The sequence below is a fragment of the Lemur catta genome, chromosome 15 (assembly GCF_020740605.2).
Source record: "Lemur catta isolate mLemCat1 chromosome 15, mLemCat1.pri, whole genome shotgun sequence".
NCBI classification, from domain to species: Eukaryota; Metazoa; Chordata; class Mammalia; order Primates; family Lemuridae; genus Lemur; species Lemur catta.
The window spans coordinates 4,718,638-4,742,773 of NC_059142.1; the positions used below are offsets into that span (position 1 = coordinate 4,718,638).

Sequence of the window (24,136 nt, forward strand, 5' to 3'; positions counted from 1 at the left end):
ATTTAGATAGGCAGTTCAGAGCTGCTGTACCCATCAGATGGGATTCAGACAATCTCTACCTTATTTCTCTGCCTCCACCCCACGGTCCAAGGTGGCTGCTCCAGCTCAGCTACTCTGTCTACATTTCTGCCAGCAGAAAGAAAAAGAGGAGGAAATGGGTATTATCCCTCCTTTTAAGGATACTTCCTGGAAGTGTATCATTGGCTAGAATTTAGTCACATGGCCACACCAAGCTGTAGCAATAAAATCTAGGAAAAGTTATCTGTATTCCAGATTGCCAAGCCCCAGCTAATTAAGTGAGAAACCTGGAGAAGGGAAAAAATGGATATTAGCAGATACATAGAATACATGCATGTTCCAAATTCAATTCTTATTTGGTTTAGGATTGCAGGTTCAAATAACAGTTACCTCAAGAACTGTATCAATGTATCTCCTGACAGAATCTCAATCCTAAAGATTTAGGTTAGATCTTTCAAATTAAATAAAATCATGTCTTTAGTGCAGTACCAACTTTTCTCACCAGATGGAATAGCTGAATATAAGTAAAATGGCAAACAAGCACTTAACAAATTAATGATTCTTAAGAAAGGGAAAGACATTTAGAGACAAATATTTCCTCTAAAAATAGTAACATATCCAGTTTTATATCCTATAGATATTCCTATAATATGTGTTTCCCTGGGAAAGTCACTCAATAATCTGAAGTTCAGTTTCATCATCTGAGGTATCACATATTTGGCGTGAGGGTTAAATGAGATTACACATGGCAAATGCTTTGTAAACAGTAGAGTTTTATGCAAATATAAAGTTTTGCACCTTCAAAGCTATCACTACAATAGAGATACTTATTCAGTTAAACATCTTAAAAAATATTTTAACAATGTATAAATACATTCACAACATAATCTGCTGATTAAAAGACTCCACCAAAGTTTACAGTACATACAACAGAATTTACAGATGCCTACAATAGTTTATAGATCAGTTTAGTTTACAGTTAAATATATTGCTTTAAGAAATACCATTAATACAAAAGTATGATTCACAATAGCAAGGAAAAAAAAGATTCATAAAATAAAAAGTCTTTTAGGCATTTATTTTGCCAAGTATTTAAATGACTATTCTTATCATGACATAAGAATAGTGCTCTTTTAGTGATAAAAGAGAGATCTTATTAGTCCAAGGAGTACTGAAGAGCTTCCAGAAAGTTCCAGAGTAGAATCTGGCTATCCTTGCCATAAAATAAATAGAACAGCAGCAACCTCTGGGTATCCCCTTAAACATAAACTGTGAAGATTCCATTTATGTTAATTGGGCCTTAAGTAAATGACTTGTTACAAATAAAAATAAACAAAATTTTAGAAACTAGGTAACACCACTGGCCCGAATTTGGTTTTTACTTGCTTGTGTATATCTAAGAAGTTTCATCATGAAGTACATATTTTAACAATATAAGCCAAAGTGCTGACTCTTACCATGGAAGCAAAGATTACTTCTGAAAATAATCTACACAAATAATATGTAAACACATAGAGCTTGGAGATAAACTAAGAACATCCTCTTATGTTCCGTGGATCAAAATGCAAAGGCCTCTGTTACATATATAAATGAACACAAACACTTTTATTAATTTGGGATATATTAATCCTACATAACTATGCACATATGTACACCATAAAACAAATTTTAACCATGTTTCTAATGACAACATACTTTCTAGCCCCAACTACTAGAAAGAAAATAAAAACTTAATATGAAAATTACTTTTCCTTTTTTTTAAATAAAATTGTTAAGTGGAAAAACAAACCCAACACTCCTCACTGCAACACAGACTGAGCTCTAAAAGGTTCAAAGTCAAGAATCTCTTCAGTTGTTCCCCAATGTAACAAAATTTATAACCTTTCTCTCTTTATTCAGGAAGTCTGATCATCTCCAGTGTTCTGCAAAAGAGAAAAAATTCTCCTTAATATTTAGTTATTTCACATACCTTGGCCTTCAAAGCACTAGGCCTAGGAAAACATTCCCTATTTCTAATCAGAGCCAGCTACTATTAATACTTTACCTTACATTCAATGGCCCATTCACGTTAAAAAGTAGACAAGCTGAAGATACAAACCCATGGAAACCATCACCCACCCAGATATCCAGCTTGTCCCGTTTGAGCAAAGAATCGCCAGGTGCCACGAAAGACACTAACCCCTCAACCATGTTACACCAGGCTCAAGGTTCAATATCACCTGTATTCAATGTCCCTCCCTACCTACAGAAACACTGAAAATCTTGAGGGGAAAAAACCTAATAAGCACATGCATGCATGAAAATTACCCTAAGGTGGACCACAGAAAAGGTGTATCTGCTTTCTCTACTTCTTATCTTCTGTAAGAGGGACTGTACAGTAGAATGGAAAGAACGATAAATTCTGAGTACACAGAGCTGGGTCCAATCAAGCCAGAGCTTTGTACCACTTATTAACTGTATATTCTTGAGTAAGTCACTTAATATCTCTCAGGGCTTTAGTTATCTAACGTGTAATCCTGGGACCAGCATCTCACTGAAACTTGTCAGAAATGCACATTATGAGATTCCACCCCAAGATCTACTGAATAAGAAGCCTGGGGGTGGAGCCTAGCAACCTTGTGCCCTCTACGTGATTCTGACGCATGTTCGAGTTTGAGAACCCTGTCCTAAATACTAACACTACTTGCCCAACCTACTGCACTAAAGAAACGCAAGGTATTACTCACATAAAGACCTAGTCAATTTTCCCAAGAGATCTAACCAATAACTATTTACCTATGACTACTATTTATCCCACTGAAAACCCTGATACTGGTGAATCATAGTAAAAACATTTATGTTCTGGGGGAAAGAAACATGAGTGCTTTAAAACACTCTTTTTAAAGATTAAAGATTAAAACAATCTTTAATGATATAGTCTTATGTTTCAACCTGTTCTTGCTATAAGCCCTAAAACCATTCGATATACATTCTTCAAGAATATTCATTTAAAAGCCAGCACACTTAATGGAAAGTACCTAAAAAAGTAACTTTTAAAAAATGTTATTATCAATGATAGTTTATCCCTCCTGGTTTTAAAATATTTTAGGACATTGACAATACATTTCTAGAATGTCCTAAAGGCTTCCAAAGAGCAATTAAAACATCTTTATCATTATCTCATATTTAAATAACTATGTGTCTTTAAAAAACTTTTTAAGAAGCATTTCATAAAAATTAAACTCTACAAAATTTAGAAATCATTGCATTGGTCACTGATTACATCCGGAAAACACTTACTTGTCTTAAAAACTGCTTTCCCAGATACGAAGTAGCCATGCTGGTGAAGTTCTTCCTGCTGCCCACTTTACACCTGATGTAACCATACAGGTTGGCACCCTGGAGCACCACACCCATGATAACCACCGCCTGCGACAGGGGGAAATAATCCATGGTTACTGACCTAAAACTGACCTTTCTCTGTGCCATAAATGAGACAAGACGGACTGTCACAGAAGAGGAAGGAAAGAGGAAGTTCTGCAAAGCAGGGGTTGTGCCAATGAGCCTCCTTCACTTGGCAGAACAGACCTATCTGATGATAAGCTCTGCACAAGGCACTGAGTAATTCACCCAAAAAACATTCATTGAACACAAATGCTGTATGCGCCAGGCGCCATGCTAGCCAGTGGCGATGCAGTGTAGGGGGAGCCTTCTAATGTTTCCCATGGCTCTGTGGGTAAAGTGACGAAGAAAATGAGACTCAGGAAAGGGTCAAATGTTAATTATTCCTTTAAGAATTACAAAACAATGGTCAGGAGGTAGATCAAGTTGAATAAACCTAGACCAGACAGAGGTGAATCTCTGCTTTATGCTAATGTATGTGTGACAACTGGCTTCTGGGAAGGGAGACTCAGTGCCCTGAGGCAACAATCAACAGATGTTTGCCTTCTGTGAGGAGAGAGCTCCTCCTGGAGCTGTCTTTTGCAGAGCTGTTTCTTGTGGCTACATCAGCAATCCTATAGGTGACCCCACTAAGATCACTGAGAACTGAGAATAAGAAACTCAAGCCTACTCTTTAAATATTAGGGAAGAAAAATTAATTAGGACAATGTGAGAAGGTCCAAAGGTGAAATATTCTAGAACAGGGATCAGCAAAGTTTTTCTATAAAGGGCCACATAATTATTTTACGCTTTGTGGGCTACATGGTCTCTGCTGCAACTACTAAACTCTGCTGTTCTAGCCCAAAGGCAGCCATAGACACTGTACAAATAAATGGGTAAGGCTGTGTTCCAATAAACCTTTACAGAAACAGGTATTGGGCCATCTTTGGCCTGCAGGCCATAGTTTGCCAACCCCTATTGGAGAATAAACAGCGCATCAACCCCTCTACTCTTTTACATCTGTGACAAGCAAAGCAGCTCAACAAAATGTCTGTTTTCCAACCCAGATTTATTCTCATTAACCCTTACTTAACAAGTTGTGTAGTTTATTTTAAGCAAGTCAGAGAATTTAAATGTTTAATTAAGGAACATGTTCAAACTCCTAGCAATAGAAGTAGAGCCAGTATTTTCTGTTCTAAACTTATGTTTCATGGAAATAAACACATTAGTATTATACAAACTTGCTAGTTACCTAAATAAACACAAAACTGTATTTTTATTTAAACAAATCTCTAAATTCCTACGCTTGTCATATTGGGGAGCTCTTAGGTACGTATGTACCAACATGCCAGGGGGCACCTGAATTCACAGACTAAGCACAGGTCTTGCTGAGATATTAATTTTGCTCAATGCCAACAAATTTTAAAATGTATTTATAAGTCAAAATAAGCAGACTTCTGGTTTAAGATGTTATATTAAAAGTCAGACATGAAGACCTTCCTCCCCTTAAGATACAGACAGCAAACAGTTTTTTGTTTTGTTTTGTTTTTAAAACAAAAAAGGCAAATAAACTAGTACCAATAAACACAAAAAAAGGATTGGTGGTCAGAGAAAAAGCCAGCTTGGTACAGTTCTACACAGCTCCTAACTCTCCAAAAAAAAACACTAAGGGAAATTTCACTAAAATTAGCAACCCAAACAACTTGGAGAGAAGCAGAAAGCCAGAAGAAGATACAGACAGCCCTGAGAAAAGAAAATGCAGAAATACCCACAAGAGCAGAAACTCCTCCCAAACAACAGTGACTCAAAAAGGCAAGAAAATCCCTGCACCTGGCCATGGCAGTTCCTCGCAGATGGGAAGGCAGCAGGAGAGGAAGCACAGAGGGTCACTGGTCGTGAGAACTGACCATCTTATGAGGGTAAGAGGCTCATAGTGAGCCTGACTCCCTTCATGTCCTGTGGTCTTCACACAGCACCAAACAGCCTTTCACATGAGCTCTCCCTGTTCTGTTTTAGGGAAGTGGAAACACTGGTAGAGAATCACTGGGCTGACTCTCCTAAATGGATGCTAAGGCTCTAGGGTCTCATCGAAAGCAGGAGAGAGGAACCAGAAGAGAACACAATCAGGATATGAGAACTCCACCAGGTAAGAGAAGACAAAACCCAAGCAAGCCAGCCAAGGCAGCCAGAGCCCAGCCGAGCTGTCCTCCTCACACCTGTGTCCTCAGGCCAGCAAACCCAGCACTCAAACTCTAGCTGAGAGCAGCAGCCACATGCCTCAGACGTGAGAAGGCAGCCAAAGAGGATTCACCAGAAAGGGATGGTCTGCACAGAGCTGCCACTGTAAGCATGAGCAAAATGGATAAGGAAAAAGGGAAATGCATCTATGTAAAACTATAGCAAAAAAAAGAAAATAAGAAAGGAACATAGTATATAATAACACAGGTGAAGAATCTACTCTAAAGAAATATAATCCACAAAAATAAAAGCATTCCTTGGACTGTTTCACTCTAAAGAATCTCAAGATAAGTCAAAAAACATGAAGGTACACCTGTAATCCCAACACTTTGAGAGGACGAGGTAGGAGGACTGCTTGAGGCTAGGAGTTTGAGATCAGCCTGGGCAACATAGCAAGACCCCCATCTCTACAAAAAAATTTTTTAAAATTAGCTGGGCATGATAGCGTGCACCTGTGAGCCATGATCACACCGCTGCACTCCAGCCCAGGCAACAGAGCAAGACTGTCTCCCTGCAAAAAAAAAAAAAAACCCTGAAGGTAAGACAACAGGAGATAAAAATGGAGCAATGGAGCTGGCAGAGCTAAGGAAATACAGAGCAAAGCCTTTGCTGATGCCTAATCTACAGTAGCCTATTACCTGGTGTCATTATTTAAGATCCCTATTACATTTTTTCATTGTCTGTCTACCCTCCATGACAAGATAAGCTCTACGGGAGAAGTTATCCTGTCTGTCTAGCCCCTAACTGTACCCCCCTCCTATATCCCCAGTGCCCAGAACAGTTCTGACATATGGTGAATTCTTAAAAATACTTGCTGGGGGAATGAATAGAAAATAAAAAGATGAACAATTAAAGCAATGAGAAAACAGTAGATGAGAACAGACAAAAATGATACAACATAGACATAACTGGAACCTCAGAATTAGGTCAAAAAATAGAACATAAATAAATTTTGAAGATTTAAAAGAAAACAATTATCTTGATCCCAAGCAAAACTGGGAGTCTGCATGTCAGAAGGGCATGTGAGTTCCAGAAATTTCACTATGGAAAGATAAAGAGACACATCCTGGTTATGATATTTTAAAATTTCAAGAATTAAAAAAAAAATCTTTAGGGAGAAAAATGATTCACTTACTTACATGGAAGTGAGCCTGGCCTCAGATTTCTTTAAAATATTCAATATAAGAACATGATGGAGTAACTTCTTCCAAGAAGACAGACACTGTGCCCCAAGAATACTAAATATTAACCCAGCCAAGTCATCATTCAAGAATAGTCAACAGGCTCTTACTCTTAAACAGAAAAGAATCAAAGGAAAATAACACCTACACGTTCTTTTGGAAAATATCACCCAACAATAAAATATAACCAACTAAGAGGTAAAAGGAGAAGTTGCAATAAAAGGACTGGTGGTAGGTCAGTGTATTTAAAAAATAGATCAAAAACTGAACAGCCAATAAGGAATATCATTTCAAAAACTAATTTGTTATAAAACTTGACAACACAAAAATAACATTGGAACACAGAATATAGGAAGAAATATAAAAATGTTTATTTTCTTCCCTTTCTAAACAGAATCTATTAAGTCAATTAAAAGGTTTAAGTATAATTACTTAATGTTATAAAGAAAACCACTGGAACAACTAAAATAAGACTATAACACATGAAAATCCAGGGCAGAAGCAGGAGAAATGGGAGAAAGTATATGAATGTTAACTTTCCCATCTTTCATAGCAGGAAATCCATAAATATTGAATAAATTTCCTAACTCACAAAAGAGGGTTATGATGTAAACATGTAAAATAATAAAGATTAACTACTAGAACTGAAAATGGACAATAAAGCTTCCAAATCCCAAAGTATGAATGTATGAGCACACACAAGGAAAAAGAGAACTTATATAGCAAAATAGCACAATACTAAAAATTGGGGGGAAAACATAATTAAGGTCAAAATGTATCTTATATCAATAAATGTTAAGTGGAATAAGCTCAACTATTAAAAGAACAAGTATATTTCTAAAGATGGCAGCCACAGTATCTCCTATTCTAAACACTCTTCCAGAACCTTCTCACGCCCCCATCAAGATAGAGCCTAATTAAATTCCCATTACCTTGAATGGGGGTGGGTGGCAAAAGTAATGTGTGACCTCTTAGGCTAAGTTGTAAAAAACAATTCAGTTTTTTTTTTTGTTTTTTTTTTTTGAGACAGAGTCTCGCTCGGTTGCCCGGCTAGAGTGAGTGCCGTGGCGTCAGCCTAGCTCACAGCAACCTCAAACTCCTGGGCTCAAGCAATCCTCCTGCCTCAGCCTCCCGAGTAGCTGGGACTACAGGCATGCGCCACCATGCCCGGCTAATTTTTTCTATATATATTTTTAGTTGGCCAGGTAATTTCTTTCTATTTTTAGTAGAGACGGGTTCTCACTCTTGCTCAGGCTGGTCTCGAACTCCTGACCTCGAGCGATCTACCCGCCTCGGCCTCCCAGAGTGCTAGGATTACAGGCGTGAGCCACCGCGCCCGGCCAACAATTCAGTTTTTAAGCTAGAACACCCCGAGCGGAGTTCTGGGCCTCCATGCAAGCATTCCCACTGCCAGAAGGCCACCATGTGAGGAAGCCCAAACTAAGCCACGTGGAGAGACATGTGGAGAGGCCATGGGACCTCATGAAGAGGAGATGTCTCGCAGCCTCCAACCACTCCAACCACCGTATGACTACAGCTCCTCAAGACCCCAAGCCAGAATCTCCCAGCAGAGCCCTTCCCAAGATCCTGACCCACAGAAACAGTGAAATAATAAAATTACTGCAGTTCTAAGCCACTGAATTTTGGGGTGATGTTAAGCAACAATAGGTAAACAAAGCAGGTTACCAACCACTATTTTCAGAAAAGACCACTCTGTTATAGACATACTGGTGAAATGGGGTCTTTTATAGGATCTGCTCTCTGGTACTTAGAGAAAAATGGAGTTGGGAAACAGAGCCTGGGAATACACGAGAAGCTGCCTGTTCAAGTGGGTCCCCAGTATGAAGGGCACAGAAGGTTTATTATGATTACCACCAGACATCCAGCGGATTATTTAAAAGTTCTACACTGACACTCACCAGCCACTTTACTCTGAAGGAGAAGAGGGCACTGAAGGCAAATATCACCCACAGCACTGGACAAGCAATAAGTCCTAACCAAAAGATTCTTGATTCAGCCTCTGAAACAGCTTTATTCTCTTGAGGGGACGCCTACAAAAGAACATAAATTCAATCATCACTGTTGTGAGATTTATCAGTACAAAGTTTAACATTTTTAATAAAAAACACTTTACCCTCAAATTCAAATATTAATACGGACAACCCAAGTCCTAAGTTATAAATCAGTTAATGACTCTACCACTGCTATAATTTTAGGAAATGATTTTAGTATACTTTAACTCAAGAATTTTGCATTTTTAGGGCAGAATGGACAGTTTATCATGACCTAAGACAATAAACACTGGTCTCTGGTAGGCTTCTCCTCAATTCTTCTCACACTTATACTACTTATTCATAAGGAAGCTTTGAATAATACCTTTTGCGTGAAGATCAAGGAAATCAAGGGTACAGTCATCCTGGAGACCAAAAGGTCAAGTCAGAGTCCATAGAAAGAAATGGAATCAAAGGATTCTGGACATGATCAAAATGTCTTAGCAATATCCAGGAAGTTACAAAGGTGGTGAATTGTTTCCAAAGTAGATTTTATGATATAAAGGAATACAGGCTCACTGAGCACAGTGCTGCTTTCTGAGAAGTATTACTTAATCAAGGCCCTTCCAAGCAGAAGGCAAGCAATTTAATTGGTACTGTCCTCTGCCTCCCAAATTGATTTCCACAGGCAAACTGAATATTTACTATTGAGTAGCAGGCTAACCCAAAACAGACAAGGGTCCCCTGCAGGACTCCTGAAGGCACAGGCTTAAAGAATAGACTGCTCTGATCAATTCAGATTTTCTATACAGTTGCAATCCTTCCCTTTCTTTTTCCTGCCCAGAAGTGGAAGATGACCATGGGAGCAGAGAGAACAAGATATTGGAAGCAGTTATCTGCTGGACATAGAGGGAGCCATGCAGACACCTGGCAAGGCAACAAAGCTGGGGGCAGCAGAAAGAGATCTTGTATCAGCAAACCCTGATAGACAGCTTAGTATACTGTATAAACTCTGACCTAATGTCCTCTCTCAGGACTCTGTCCTGTACATCCCTTGTTTCTGTCCTGAACTAGACAGAAAAATCTACTAAGTTTTAAAAGGCCATCTGGTTTAGTACTAATATGCCAAGTGATTGGGTGTAGTGATTTTAATCTTGAACACTTCTTCCTTAAATATTCAAATGTAATTTACACATAATTTATCAAATGATACTATTTTATTTAAAAAAAAAAAAAAAGGCAGCTTACCTTCCTGGACTCAAACACCCAATGGCTCTTTCCATCTTCATCAATATGATTCCACCAACGTAGGCCAACCATTAGTCTACCTGTGACATTCTGGTAAAGGTTAATATAAACACACATATTGTAAAACATTATTTGAAGATCTACCATAAGCGCACATCTTAGTGTAACATTTCACAATCAAAACTCTTCAGCTTTACCTCCATAATATCCAGTTAACAAAGACCACTATCTATCAGGCCTGTCTACAAGACCAAGTAAAATGGCAATGAGGCGACAGGGTAAGCAACAAGTCCATCCATAAACATTTACACCCCGCCCTTTTCCTTCATGAACACTTGTCCTTTCTCCAATTTCCTAATTTCTTCCTAAGCCCCTTGCTCTTTGGCAGCTGTGACCTATCTTATATTCTGACTATCGCTACATATATTTTACAAGTATATATCCCTAAAAATGGTTATAGGTACTGGCCTTCATTAAGTCCCTCAAATGTACCCAGCTCTTTTCCAGCTTACTAATGTAACACTTTACTTTGATAGCTTTCTTAATGTTTATTTACTCAACAAACATTTACTGAGCACCTACTATGTGCTGGTAATAGCAGGGTGACTAACAGACACCATCCTTGCCTTCAGGAGCTATTAAGTGTTGTGGGGAAGAGAGGCAGAAAACCACTGCACAAATGCACCATTACCAACTGTGGTAAGTGTTATGAGGAAAATGTGTGGGACGCTTGAAGAGTATACCAGGAAATCTGATCTAATCCGAGTATCAGAGAATGACTCCCCGAGGAATCAACCTTCAGAATGAAATGAAAAGGGTAAGTAGGAGTCACCAATACAGGGGATGTGTAATTAGTGATGTCCACTAATAGATTCAGGGGTTCTGATTCAGGAGAAAAAATTATCTTTATTTTCATTAAAATTTAATGTATTTTTAAATTATGAATGTTGACAAGAAACCATGTACACAGATAGAATTAACAGTACCCCTTACTTTGTCACAATAAAAACCACAGGTACTTTTTCACTTTGTACTACACTTGTTGCATTTATCTCAAAATATTGTTTATGCTCATCACTGCCTTGAAAGTAGTTATTAGACCTGTCGCTAGACCTTACTATTAATATATTCATAAAGTAGTACCAAAGTCTCCGCTTATTTGCTGAGGATATGTTCCAAGACCCCAAGTAGACGCCTGAAACCATGGATAGTACTGAGCCCTATGTATACTATGTTTTTTCCTATACATATTTACAATAAAATTTAACTTAAAAATTGGGGATAGTAAGAGATTAATAACAAAATAGAATAATTATAACAGCATACTGTAATAAAAGTTATATAAATGTTGTGTCTCTCTCAAAATACCTTACTGTACCATGCCATGGGTAACTGAAACCACAGAAAGGCAAACTGCAAATAAGAGGAAAGTACTGTACACATAATTAAATCAAAATTTTACCTTTTTAATATTTCAAAATTTTATCTCAATATAAGTTACTTCCTTTGTAATCTTATGTATTTAAAAACCTTCATAGTTTGAGGAGACTGTGAATGGGGTCCATGGCACAAAACAGATAGGGAACCCTGAATCAAGGTGATGCGGGAACAACAAGAGCACTCCAGATAGAGCAGCAGGCACAGAAACCCTAGGGAAGAAAGTGACTATGGGACCGGTGATTAACTGCATATGGGGTAGGAAAGAGGTAACTTATACATTTCTGGTTTGCTCAAGTAAAAAAATAGCAACTCCAGGCCCTGTGAAAGGGAACAGTTACAAAAAAGGAGCATTTTGGGTGTGGAGGATGACAAGTAGTATTTTATACATGTTGGATTGAGATGTCTTCAAGACAGCCATGGAAAAATGTCAAGACGACAGATGGAGAGGTCTGGAACTCTGAGGACAAAGCTGGATGGAGACACAGATCTGGGAGCCAACAAAGCTTACAGATCACCAGTCAAAACCAGAAGCACAGGTGGCCCTCTTTACCGCAGAAGAAAAGGAGGAGCCTTAGAGACCAAAATTCCTACCACAGAAATGCCAACGTTTAAAGGCTAAGGAGAAGAGAAGAGCTGGCAAAGGGGACCGAGAACAGCCACAGGTCTATTTTACTGGCATTTTCAAAGAACTCTCAGAATATTTTCAAACTCCTCCATGTTCCCATTTTCCATTCTTTACTTTCTATTTTTTTTTTTTTTTTTTGAGGCAGAGTCCCGCTGTGTCACCCGGCTAGAGCGCCGTGGCATCAGCCTAGCTCACAGCAACCTCAAACTCCTGGGCTCAAGCAATCCTTCTGCCTCAGTAGCTGGGACTACAGGCATGCGCCACTATGCCCAGCTAATTTTTTCTATTATTTTTAGTTGTCCAGCTAATTTCTTTTTATTTTTTAGCAGAAACAGGGTCTCGCTCTTGCTCAGGCTGGTTTCGAACTCCTGAGCTCAAACGATCCGCCCGCCTCGGCCTCCCAGAGTGCTAGGATTACAGGCATGAGCCACCTCGCCTGGCCCATTCTTTACTTTCTGTTTTCATCATTATTATTTTCATAATTTCTCTCAGGCTTATTGCTTTTGTTCTTCAAACTTCTGGACCACAGTAGTCCATTATTTTCACTCTTTTTGTCTAATAATAAACGCCTTTAGTCTATCATTTTCCCTCTGAATTCAGTTTTACACACATTCTTTTTTTTTTTTTTTTTTTTTTTTGAGACAGAGTCTCACTTTGTTGCCTGGGCTAGAGTGAGTGCCGTGGCTTCAGCCTAGCTCACAGCAACCTCAAACTCCTGGGCTTAAGCGATCCTACTGCCTCAGTCTCCCGGGTAGCTGGGACTACAGGCATGCGCCACCATGTCCGGCTAATTTTTTCTATATATATATATATTTTTTTTTTTAGTTGTCCAGATAATTTATTTTTATTTTTAGTAGAGACGGGGTCTCGTTCAGGCTGGTCTCGAACTTCTGACCTCAAGCGATCCACTGCCTCAGCCTCCCAGAGGGCTAGGATTACAGGCGTGAGCCACCGCGCCCGGCCTACACACATTCTTTAAATGTGATTGTAGATGATCATGGTCATTATGGTGTAAATAATCTGTATTTATAGTTTTTGTTTCCTTTATAAACAAAGATATTTAATAGGATGTCTTTTTAAAGAGAATTTCAATTTTGACAACCACTTTTTATTAATTTCTAGCTTTGTTTCATTGACCTGGAATATATAAGCACTTTGGGCAATTTATTTGGATTTCTTCATAATGATATTTAATTTTTTGTAAATATTCCACAGACACTAAACAAGAAGGTATTATCTCTGTACAAACAAAGTCCCAAATACTGCTATTAAACTGACCTTATTTATTATTTCATTCAGATCCTTTAGACCATATTTATTTTCTGGCACTTTGATCTGTGAAAGACAGTGGTTTGTTAAACTATCATAATGCATACTTCTTCCATCTTCTAGTATTTCTAATATTTTTCACTATAATTTGATATAATTTTATTCTGTGAATGATCTTCATTCACTGTAGCTCATAAAATGACCCTTTTTTAGTCCATTTAGTGCTTTCTTACTCTGACTCCTATTTTGTCTGATAATATTATAATGTCAGGTTTCTCTTTGTTTGAATTAGTCTGATGTTATCTCTGCCCTCTTTTATTTTTTTCTAATGTCACTATTTTAGTAAGAGTTTTGGTTGATTTTTGACCAAATCTTAGAATTCTTATTTTTAAAAGGGGAGTTTAACCAAATTCATGTACTGCTGTAACAAATTTGCAATTCCTTCCATCACCTTGTACGTGGGCTTTGTGATACTTGAGCTTCCTTGACACTCTGACACTTGCTGTTTTCCTTCTTTTGCTATATGAACTGTCTTAGGTGCGCCCATCTTCTCCAATGTTCCAAAGATACACAACTTCCTTTAAATTTTACTAATAATTGCCATTACATTTTTAAAAACCATTATTTAACCTTTTTTTACTCTATTTTTCAGAGTAAAGTAAAAACCACAAACCCCATAACATACTTTTTAAACTACCCTCCCTGCTCCACCTCTTCTTGGTCTTTATTATTATCACCTAGGATTTTAGATGAAGATCGATTTTATTTTTCTTTTTAATAATTAGATCTCTTTAGACAACTGCATTGAGATTTATGAGAGTTATGACACATCTCTGCTTTAACTAGTTTCAGAACCCTGCATACCCCCTTTCCCAAGTCCATTTAATAATTTATCCATTCTTAACTTCTTCATTTTGCTTCATATCACAATTGTTTGCATATCTATAAGTAATTTTGCCAAGGATAAAAGGGTGACCATTTTTTAAGCCTTTGTTTAAAAAAAAAAGAAAAATCAGAACATATACTATTTTGATCATGTTTTTTAAAACCCTTAACCCAGAAGGATTTAATTATAAAAGTTTGGAAACTACCAGGAAGAACTGACTGAGGCAATGTTCTATCTGGTTGAACAGAAATTGTATGAACAACAAAAAGAAACATTCATCAAAACAAAACTGTAACCAGGATACAGTAAACATTTTAGAGCATAAAGCAACAGAAGAAATTCAAAGAGATACAAACCAAAGAAGAGTGGACAAAAGAAAGCCTAAAGAAAACAGACCTTTGAAATCTTCCTTCTCAGCATTATGTGGACTATGGAAACTGGCCATCACCCAGCCAACCACTTCTGATATCTGCAAGAATTAAAAGACCTAAAAATGGCTGGGTTGGTGGGTGTGAATAGACGTGTAACATCTTACAGGTCTTTGAATCAGTATACATGTCCCTGAAATTCCAAAATTAGCCTTTGATTTTTTCCCTCCATTATTTTACTAAGAAATTTTCAAATACACAGGAAAGTTAAATCTTACAGTGCATACCCAGATACCTACCTCCTAGAATAGAGTCTACATTTACTATCTTATTATAGTTATTTCATTACATATTCATCTATCAAGGTAACTATCTATCCATCCCTCCCTCTACCCCATCACTGCCTTTAAGTTTGAAACCATTTCTTACACTCCTCTCTATCCCCTACAGCAGGTTTCTCAACCTTGGCACAATTGACATTTTGGGCCAGAAAATTCTTTGTTGCAGTGCAGGGGGGATGTCCTGTACATCTTAAGATGTTTAGCAGCACACCTGGCCACTACCCACTAGACGCCATTATCACATTCCCCATCCTCAGTTGTAACCACCAAAAGAAATGTCTTCAGGCGTTGACAAATGTCCTATGGCACACAAACTTGCTTCTGGTTGAGAAACACTGCCCTAGAGCTCCTTCAGAAGCCTCTGCAAAAGGTGGGTACTTTTTAAGTATTTGTGGACAAACTATACTGGGACCTTATCTAGAGATTATACACAGAACACCTGGAGGTGGTCCTGAAGCAAAACTAGAGGTCTGATTAAGTAGGGTCTGTGGCTGCTAGTCACATTTGTTCACTTAATTTAAAACTAATGGAGGCTGACGTGGCACAGAAAACTCAGTAGTATAATAACCTACATGTTCTGATGTATGTAGAACATATAAAGTGATGACATGTAGTGATATATCTATCTGATACATGTAGCATTTAACACAGATGTGGCCTGAAGTAACAAAAGAGATAAATTAATACCAATCCAAAATGCTAGGTTTCATATTTTTTATTGTTCGTGTCATTCAATCTCATATTAAATATAATTTTAAAATAAAGACAATCAAACCTACCTTCACTGCCCAAAAGTCACATGACAACAACAAGATAATTGTCACCATACAGGCAATAAAGCTGCTGCTGAGCAATTCACAGAGAAGATAGACGATAATTGCACTGACTCGAAAGAATAAATGGAAAAATGATGCCACTGGATGTCTGAAAACCAAAACATAATAAAAGAAATACAGTTACATTTACTACAGGTACTAGCAGATGGAGATGAATAATGTTTTAGCTCTGGCATAACCGTGAAGAGTTTTGTCAAAATAAGATGACTTGAGGAGGAAGCAAATCTCCTATTTCTCTTTTTTCCTAAGCCCCAGTATTTGACTGGGCCTTGTCATCACAGAAAATACAGTATGTAAACAGGACTTTAACCCCTCACTGAATATAAACTTTCACAAAATATATAACGAGAAACTATACCTAGCTTGGAGAAATAAGGAAACTATAGTCTTAGGATTTGAATCCTGTTTTCAAATCATACCAAAAGAATTCCTAGGCCCTCTGAATTCACTTCAGGCATTAAGTCAAAGTCACTACCAGGTAGAGTTTTTTTAGTTTTTGGTTTTTTAACAGCCTTATTGAGATATAACTCACATACCCTACAATTCACCTATTTAAAAGTATACAATTTAATGGTTTTTAGTATATTCACAGTGTTGTGCAACCATCACCACAACAAATTTTACAACTTTTTATCACCCCAAAAAGAAAACTGTACCCACTGGCAGTCACTCCCCATTTACCTCCAACCCCCTCAGCCCTGGGTAACCACAATTTATCTTCTGTCTCTATACATTTGCCTATTCTGGACATTTCATGTAAATGAAATCATACAACATGTGGTCTCTGGGGACTGGCATCCTCACTTAGCATGTTTTTAAGGTTCAGGTGGAATTTGATTTCATTAAGTGAATTTCTTTACACTAGAGAGAACTAAATTAGAACAGAAATATGTCTGGCTTGATAGTTTCATGTTTTTTATACAAAAGATGTAATTCTGAAATTTGCACAATAAATCAAAATGTAATGTATCTACAGAAACTATATAATGAAATGGTGCATCCTTAGAAAACAGTAGCAAGGAATTAAAAACACAGGTGCTCAAACAATTGAATTTGCTGATTTAAAAACTCTATATAAAGCAAAATTCCATATGCCAATTATTCCCAAAAACATCTGAAATGACACCATTGTCTCATACTAAATATCAAACTAGCAATATACAATATTCACAAGTACATCGGGCGCACAATGTCTCATGCCTGTAATCCCAGTACTCTTGGGAGGATCACTTGAGGTCAGGAGTTCGAGATCAGCCCGAGCAAGAGCGAGACCCCGTCTCTACTAAAAATAGAAAAAATTAGCTGGGCATGGTGGCGCATGCCTGTAGTCCCAGCTACTAGAGAGGCTGAGGCAGGAGGATTGCCTGAGCCCAGGAGTTGGAGGTTGCTATGAGCTAGGCGGACCCCATGACACTCTAGCTTAGGTGACAAAGCGAGACTTTTCCCCCCACAAAAAAAAAAATGTTCACAAGCACATCACAACCACTTTGCCTTGACTCCCATTGGCTGCCACCTATGAACAAAACAGCACTGGACACCAACACAACTCGGTGAGCTATCCTCGTACCTGATTTTGGATTTTTTTGGTCTGTTAGTTGTCTCCTCTTCTGCATCAAACAGTGAAACATCTTCAGTGTCATCATTACTGTCCTAGTAGGCAAATTAAATATCCATGAAGCAAAATGAAATTCAGTATTTACACAGCCACCACATGCAAAGTTGCACACTCATCAAAAAAAAAAAAGATAAAATTAGGATATGGTCACAGCAACCCACAACCTAGGAAAAGGGGCATGTGCAGACCCTCCACCCCCACTCCAATCATCTGGCAAAAGCCTCCTGCGGTGATCCAGCAATCTGCTGCTCCTCCCCTGCCCCTGACTGCTGAGCACTGCGAGAAAACACTGTGGTGCACAAGACAGTCCTGTAAACTCATTAGTACATCTATTTTCAGTTGCTCTCTCCCAAGTCATAGAGAAAGCTAAGGCTATCAGGGATAAACTCGACGTTTTCGGGTCCTTCACAAAATCATCTGACTGCGTCCCTGTTTCCATGACTCCTATTCACAACTCCCTCTCTTCTTATCTAAGGCTGAACCAATTATTTGTGCTCTGAATCTCTTCTTCTCATGCCTCCTCGGGGGCTTGTTCCGTCATTTTTCCCTTTGTTTACATATTTACACTTTCTTCTATCTTCAAATGTTTCTATTAGATCTTTCTAATCAGCATACAAATTTCTTCAAATGCCACTTGTTGGGAGAAAAAGATTTTTTATAAAACCTGATCCTGAATCTCCCCTTCAATCTTCTACCTTGCATAGCATTCCTTTCTTTCACCATCTTGAGCTTCTGTAGAGTGGTTCATAACTCAAGTCACTGCAATTCCCCCTCAACCTCAACCACAAGAAGCTGTTCCTGTGCCTCTCCTAGTGCCGCTCACCAGCCTCTCTGCCTGTATCTCCAATCTCAGGCATGTTCCAGCCTCTCTTCCACCTTGCCTGGGGCAATCTTTCCATGTCACTCCCCTGCTCAAATTTTTCAATGGCACCTCTACACACACAGGATAAAACAACTTCTCCACTAGAAACTGCAGCAATACTGCTACTACACGGTCTCTGAGAACACTACGGACACTCCCATCTTTCTGCCTTTCATGTATTTTGTCTACTCAGAAAGTTGTTCCCGTCCCCAGCTGCTACCTAGCTCACCATCAGGCAAATACCAAATCATCCTTCAAGTTTCAGCTCAAATACTGAAATACCTGAGAAACTTTCCCTGAAACCCCCAGGTTCCCATGGCACTTGGACAAATCTCCATTTGAACAATTATCTCAGGGTCCTCTTACTGCAAGTCTGCACCCTCCTATCTCCATCTAGACTAAACTACTAGAGGACAAGGACTGTCTGTACTGTACGTAGTAAGTCCTAGTGTCCAGCAGAGCAACCGGCCAAATGGTACAATATTTGTTGAAGGCGTGATAAGCAAAGAGGGCAACTACCTATAATACACAGCAGACTGTGATTGGTACCAGGAGAACTGTAAGTGCAAATGGGAACACTGGAGAAGCTTCCTGGCAGACGGTTTGTCAGCCAGGCCTTAACAGTCCACGAAGGCCTCCTGCTCACTCTAGTCCCTAGACTAAGTATATGTTCAAAGGCACAGATGTGGGAATACAGGAAAAGGCCAAGTAGCCCACACAGTAAGTGAAGGGTGGAAGAAGCAGAGTACAAGCTAAGGCTGGGAAGGCAAATGGATTTAGATCTATGAGACCACTGGTTCTCAACATTGGCTACAGACTGGAATGCTTGTTTTGGTTTGGGGTTTTGTTTTTTCTTTTTTTTTAAAAAAAAAAGCTGGTACCTGGATATCACCCCCAGGGATTCAATATAATTGCTGAGGTATGATCCAGGTATCTGGATTTTTTTAAAGCTCCCAGGATGCTTATAATATGCAGCCAACATCCAACATATGATGTTATGAATAAAAAGTCCAGGCCTTCTGCTCCTAACCCCCATTGTTGAAGCTCTATCCAGCAGAGATTTTTTCACAGCAGATCATTCCCTTAAAACCCACAGCACTTCCAATAAAAAACCAACTCCTTATCTTGACCTATCACAATCTATCTGACCCCTGCCCACCTCTAGACCTTATCTCAGGCCATTCTCCCTTCATTAAATGCACTAGGCTTAATAATGCCTTCTCTCACCCCTGCAAAGATGTCTAGGTTCTAATCCCTGGAGCCTACGAATATGTAAATTTACTTGGCAAAAAAGAATTCTGCAGATGTAATAAAATTAAGGATATTGAGGAGGGGGAATTATCCTCAATTATTCAGGTGGGCCAAATCATGCAATCACAATAGTACTTATAAGAGAGACACAGGAGAGTCAGAGAAGGAGATAAAACAAGGAAAAGGAGAGATGAGAGAGGGATCTCAATGTTATGCTGATGGCTTCGAAGATGGAGGAAGGGACCACTACTAGCCTCTAGAAGATGGAAAAGGCGAGGAAATGGATTTCTCCCCTCACACCTCCAAAAGGAACAACAGCCTTCCCACACCTTGATTTTTAGCCCCTTGAGACTCATTTCGGACTTCTGACCACCAGAACTGTAAAACAATAAATTTGTTTTAAGCCACTAAGTTTATGGTAATTTGCTACAGCAGCAATAGGAAACTTATACAGTAACTAACCTCCAGCCAGACTGGCCTTCTTTTTAGTTCCTTAAACATGCCAAACTTGAACCCCATCAGGTCCTTCTGCACAGTTCACACTACCTAGAACACTCCTCTTCCCCTGCTCTTTGGAAAGACTGGCTTCTTCTCATTCAGTAATACAGTGTCCACTATGTGCCAGGCACTGATGTGAGTGTACAGCCAAAAAAAAAAAAAGGACAAATAGCACTGCCCTTTTTGAGTTGCATTTACCAAGTGAGGAAGACCATGAGCACAACAGATTTTGGGGCAAAATCAGAAGTTTGAATTTGGATCATTTAAGATGCTAGCATGTGAACTTCAAAAAAAATCTGAGAGGGAGAACTATTACAGTGTTTGGAGCATAGGACTGACATGTTCTGACTCACCCATTAAAAAGAAAATTCTGGCTACTGTAGTAAGAAGCTGGAGGTTGGGGGGAGGGGGAGAGACAAAGACACAAAGTAAGACACTGGTTAGGAGACCACTTCAATAATGGAGGCAAGAAGTAATGGACTGATCCAGGGTGGATACAGTGGTGAAAACCAGACAGATTCCAAATACATTTTAAGGTAGAGCTGACAGGATTTGCTGACGGGTTGAATGGGAGGTAAGAGAAAAAGAGTCAAGGAAGATGCTAAAGATTTTGTCCTGAACAGCTAAAAGGATAAAGATGCCAAAGAGAGACCGTGGGCACTCCAATTTTTAGAGGTCAGAAAGTTAAGAAGGAATAGGTGGTGGGCACTGAAAAGGAAGTACCAAACAGTGGGAGGTGAGCCAGGGGAGGGTGACGGGTGGTGTTCTGGAAGCCAAATGAAGTGCTTCCAGGAGGATGATCAGACCAACTGTGACAAATTTTGTTCACAAGTAAGATTAAAACCAAGTGACCACTGTAATTTTAACTGGCCATCAGTGACCTCCCTAAGAGTAGTTCAGTACGGCAGGCGTGGAGGAAAAAGGTTAACCAGAATGGATATGAGAGAACAGAAGAATTAAGAGACAAATATAGACAAGTCTTTCAAGGAACAAAGACTGGGGTGACAGCTGAAAGGGCATGTGAGGTCAAGTTTTTATTTTTTAAGATAGGAGAAATTAAAGCATGTTTATATGCTGATGTGAACAAGCTTCTAAAAAGGAAAAAAAAAAAGACTGACCATGCAGGAAAGAGAACTGCAGAATAATGCCTTTCAGTAGGCAAGAGGGGATGGAAACCAGTGCACAAGTAGAGCAGAGGGCTTAAGAATGGGGCAAAAACAGTTCAACAAAAGAATACATGCGAGATTATGGGTAAAGATGCATACACATAGGCAGGTGGTGTGAAAATTCTCTTCTGATGCCTTCCACCTCTCAGAAGAAGCAAGGCTGTCAGCTAAGACAGAATAAGGGAATAAATGTTTGAGAAGACAGAAGTTTTAATAGTTGCCTAGGAAGGTGGGAGAGTGAGGGGACTATGATTGCTGCACTGAGGGCTCATCTGAGGTTCATAGTCACAACTTAAAAGTGGGAACAGTCAGCACGGTTGTGTGTTTCTCCAGCCTCATTTGGCCTGGGAGCAAATTCAGAGAGCTGAATTTAACCATCATTGGACTGTCTCCACTGAAGTCATCTCCTCATTAAGTGGTCTTTCTGACCATAAATCCTAGTTGTCCTATCCTCAGATACTATTTCATCACCCTGTCTTTGCTGTTATTATCTGAAAATATCTTTAGTTATGTAATTTATCAGGTCACCCGACCTCCTTTACTGCCCCCATCTCCTAGAACTCACTGCCCCAAACTGACAGTTCAGGGCAAGAAACCTGTCTGTACCGTTCACAGCCCTATCCCTGGGCCTAGAACCGTGTCTGGGCCATAGTAGTCCCTCAATAAGTTATTTGTGAACCAAAAGAAAAAACACTTAAGATAATCTAAGTGATTATAAACAGTTAATTTTTTTTCCTAAAAGGAAGAGATTATTCATTTTACCAATCTTCAGTTGTAAACCTGTGGCCTATAATTAACGCTAAGGGCAAAAACGTGATAATCACCATCAAAGTCAGTTTGCTACCAGTAACTTGAAAGCAGGGCTCTGGCAGTGTCGCCTGTTCCTAAAAGACCGCAGCGCACCCCTAGAAGTCAGGCAAGGAGGAGCTAAGAGATGCCCGCAGGCCGCTCCCCCTCGCCCCCGTTTACGCACCGAGGGCTGAGGAGAGACCACCCGCAACCTCACCCCGGAGCGCTTCTGCAGCCCAGCACAGGGCCCACCCAGCGCTCCACGTCTGCTGGCAGTCGGCTTCTCCACAGCCCCAAGACGCCGGGCTCAGCGCCGCCTGGGTCACGCCTCCACCAGAGCCCTCGGAGCGCCAGCCGCCCGCCCTGGACAACAGCCACGGCACTCCACTCCCGCCCGCGCACCCCGCTCCTCCTCGGGTTCGGGTGCCGGGCGGAGACGCTCGACTCCCGCCCTACGGACCCTGCAGGCGGGCCCCCAAGAGCCGCCGCCTCTCCCAGCGCCCCTCACCTGCTGCAACATGGCGACCCTGCGCCAGCCCCACTTCCGGGAGCCACGTCAGCGCGGCAGCCGCCAGGTCCGAACCGGAACTGACGCAATCCGTTACCACAGACCAGGAGGGGCCTATACACAAGCCCCAGTCCCGCCCCACTTCCGCTTTGAGGCGCCTCGCGGGAAGAGCAACTCGGGGGCGGGGCGGCCGGGGGCGGGGCGAGAAGTGCAGACCCGGCGGGAGCCAAATCTGGTCCAAACGGGAGCGAAAAGGAGCTGGGAAAGGAAACCAGGACCACTGTAGGCTCCAAGGAGAAAGCTTCGTGGTTTGTGTTACAGAGAAATGTTTGCTATCTACTGGGTGCAAACCCTAAAGTCATTACCGCCAGCGTCGATGCCATGAGTGAAGGGGTCGGGACTTAATTATGCCATAAATGAATTTTGTTTGAGTGTTACACAATGACATGTATTTTTGTACAGTATCACATTTTGTGCTTTAAATTTTAGAAGCAGTTAAAAAAATAAACGTGCTCTTTTGAAGGGGTAGAACGTTATTAAGAAGAACAAGGCAAGAGGACGATGGAGGGAATTATTATGGAAGGATAAAATAATCTTAGATGCTAGGAAACAGTAAGAAATAGTAGAGACCATGCGCCTTGGAGTTTGGGGTCCTGGGTCCTCTATTACCAATTATATAACCAACCTTTATGTACTTCTTTTCTCAATCATAAAGTGGGGGTGATAGTGGTATCCTTACAGTGTAAGTATCTTGCAAATGGGAGACGTTATTCTTATTACTGTTCTAGGCCCAGCTGCTCATGAAGTGTGTGATCTTGCCGGGGCAAAGGACATGAAATTTAAGGGGTGTTAGGTCTTTGAAACGGCGATGATAACAATATCCTGTCTGTCCAGCCTAGTCAGGGTGCTGTTGGATCATGGAATAATGTTTATTCACACATTTCCTTGATTGAGGGGATTTTCTCCATTAAAGTTGCAACTTAAAAGTTGTGTGCCAGTGCTTTCTTAAACCTAATACCTGAATAATGAAGGGGGAAAAACCCTACATTTCTCAAAGGAGAGAGCGCTTGGCAAAGCCATTGCATTGGTGCCCTCGGAGGTAAAAAGCTGAAGCCGTGAAATCCAGGCATCCAGCCTGTCCATGGCATGTTTTCAGTGGCCCACTCATTGTTGTGGGGGTTCATGGAGTTGTCTTTTTGTTGCTTTTGCTTTTGTTATGCATTCTATTTGAATTCATTACCATCCTTTAAAATTCATGTCATTTCTTGGAAAAATATGAATTTCTGGCTTTTCTTGAAGAGGCAAAAGATCAGGCCTTGCTGAGCCACTGAGTAGTAGGCTTTGTGTGGGGCTTGAGCTCGCCAATGGGCCATAGACCCCATGGGGGGCTGCACTCTTCTGAATTACTCATCTGGTCCCTGATACCATCCTCCGAAGGTTTAAGTAGAAACATCAACACACTCAATATTATTGTCCCTCTTTGTAGACAGGATGAATATGCTTAATTCTCTTCCATAGGAGTTAGCCCTAAGAAGGAAAAGCACACAAAACATTCTCCAATGCAGCAGGTCAACCCCATTGAGGGCTTCCCCTTTTAGATTCTTAACTGAATTCACTGAGTTTCATCAGTCTTCTACACAAAAATA

At 40.0% G+C, this 24,136-nt stretch overlaps 1 protein-coding gene across 1 annotated transcript; it reads right to left on the reverse strand.

Annotated features, from left to right (window-relative positions):
* Positions 1-771: 771 nt before the first annotated feature.
* LOC123621067 (Golgi apparatus membrane protein TVP23 homolog B) lies at positions 772-22,652 on the reverse strand. The gene is made up of 7 exons (XM_045526832.1): positions 22,491-22,652; positions 17,369-17,451; positions 15,745-15,889; positions 10,037-10,126; positions 8,717-8,848; positions 3,298-3,426; positions 772-1,940 (listed from the first exon to the last, which is right to left on the reverse strand). Exons 1-7 carry the CDS (start codon positions 22,500-22,502, stop codon positions 1,914-1,916), a joined length of 618 nt encoding a protein of 205 aa, XP_045382788.1. The 5' UTR covers positions 22,503-22,652; the 3' UTR covers positions 772-1,913.
* Between the last annotated feature and the right edge of the window lie 1,484 nt (positions 22,653-24,136).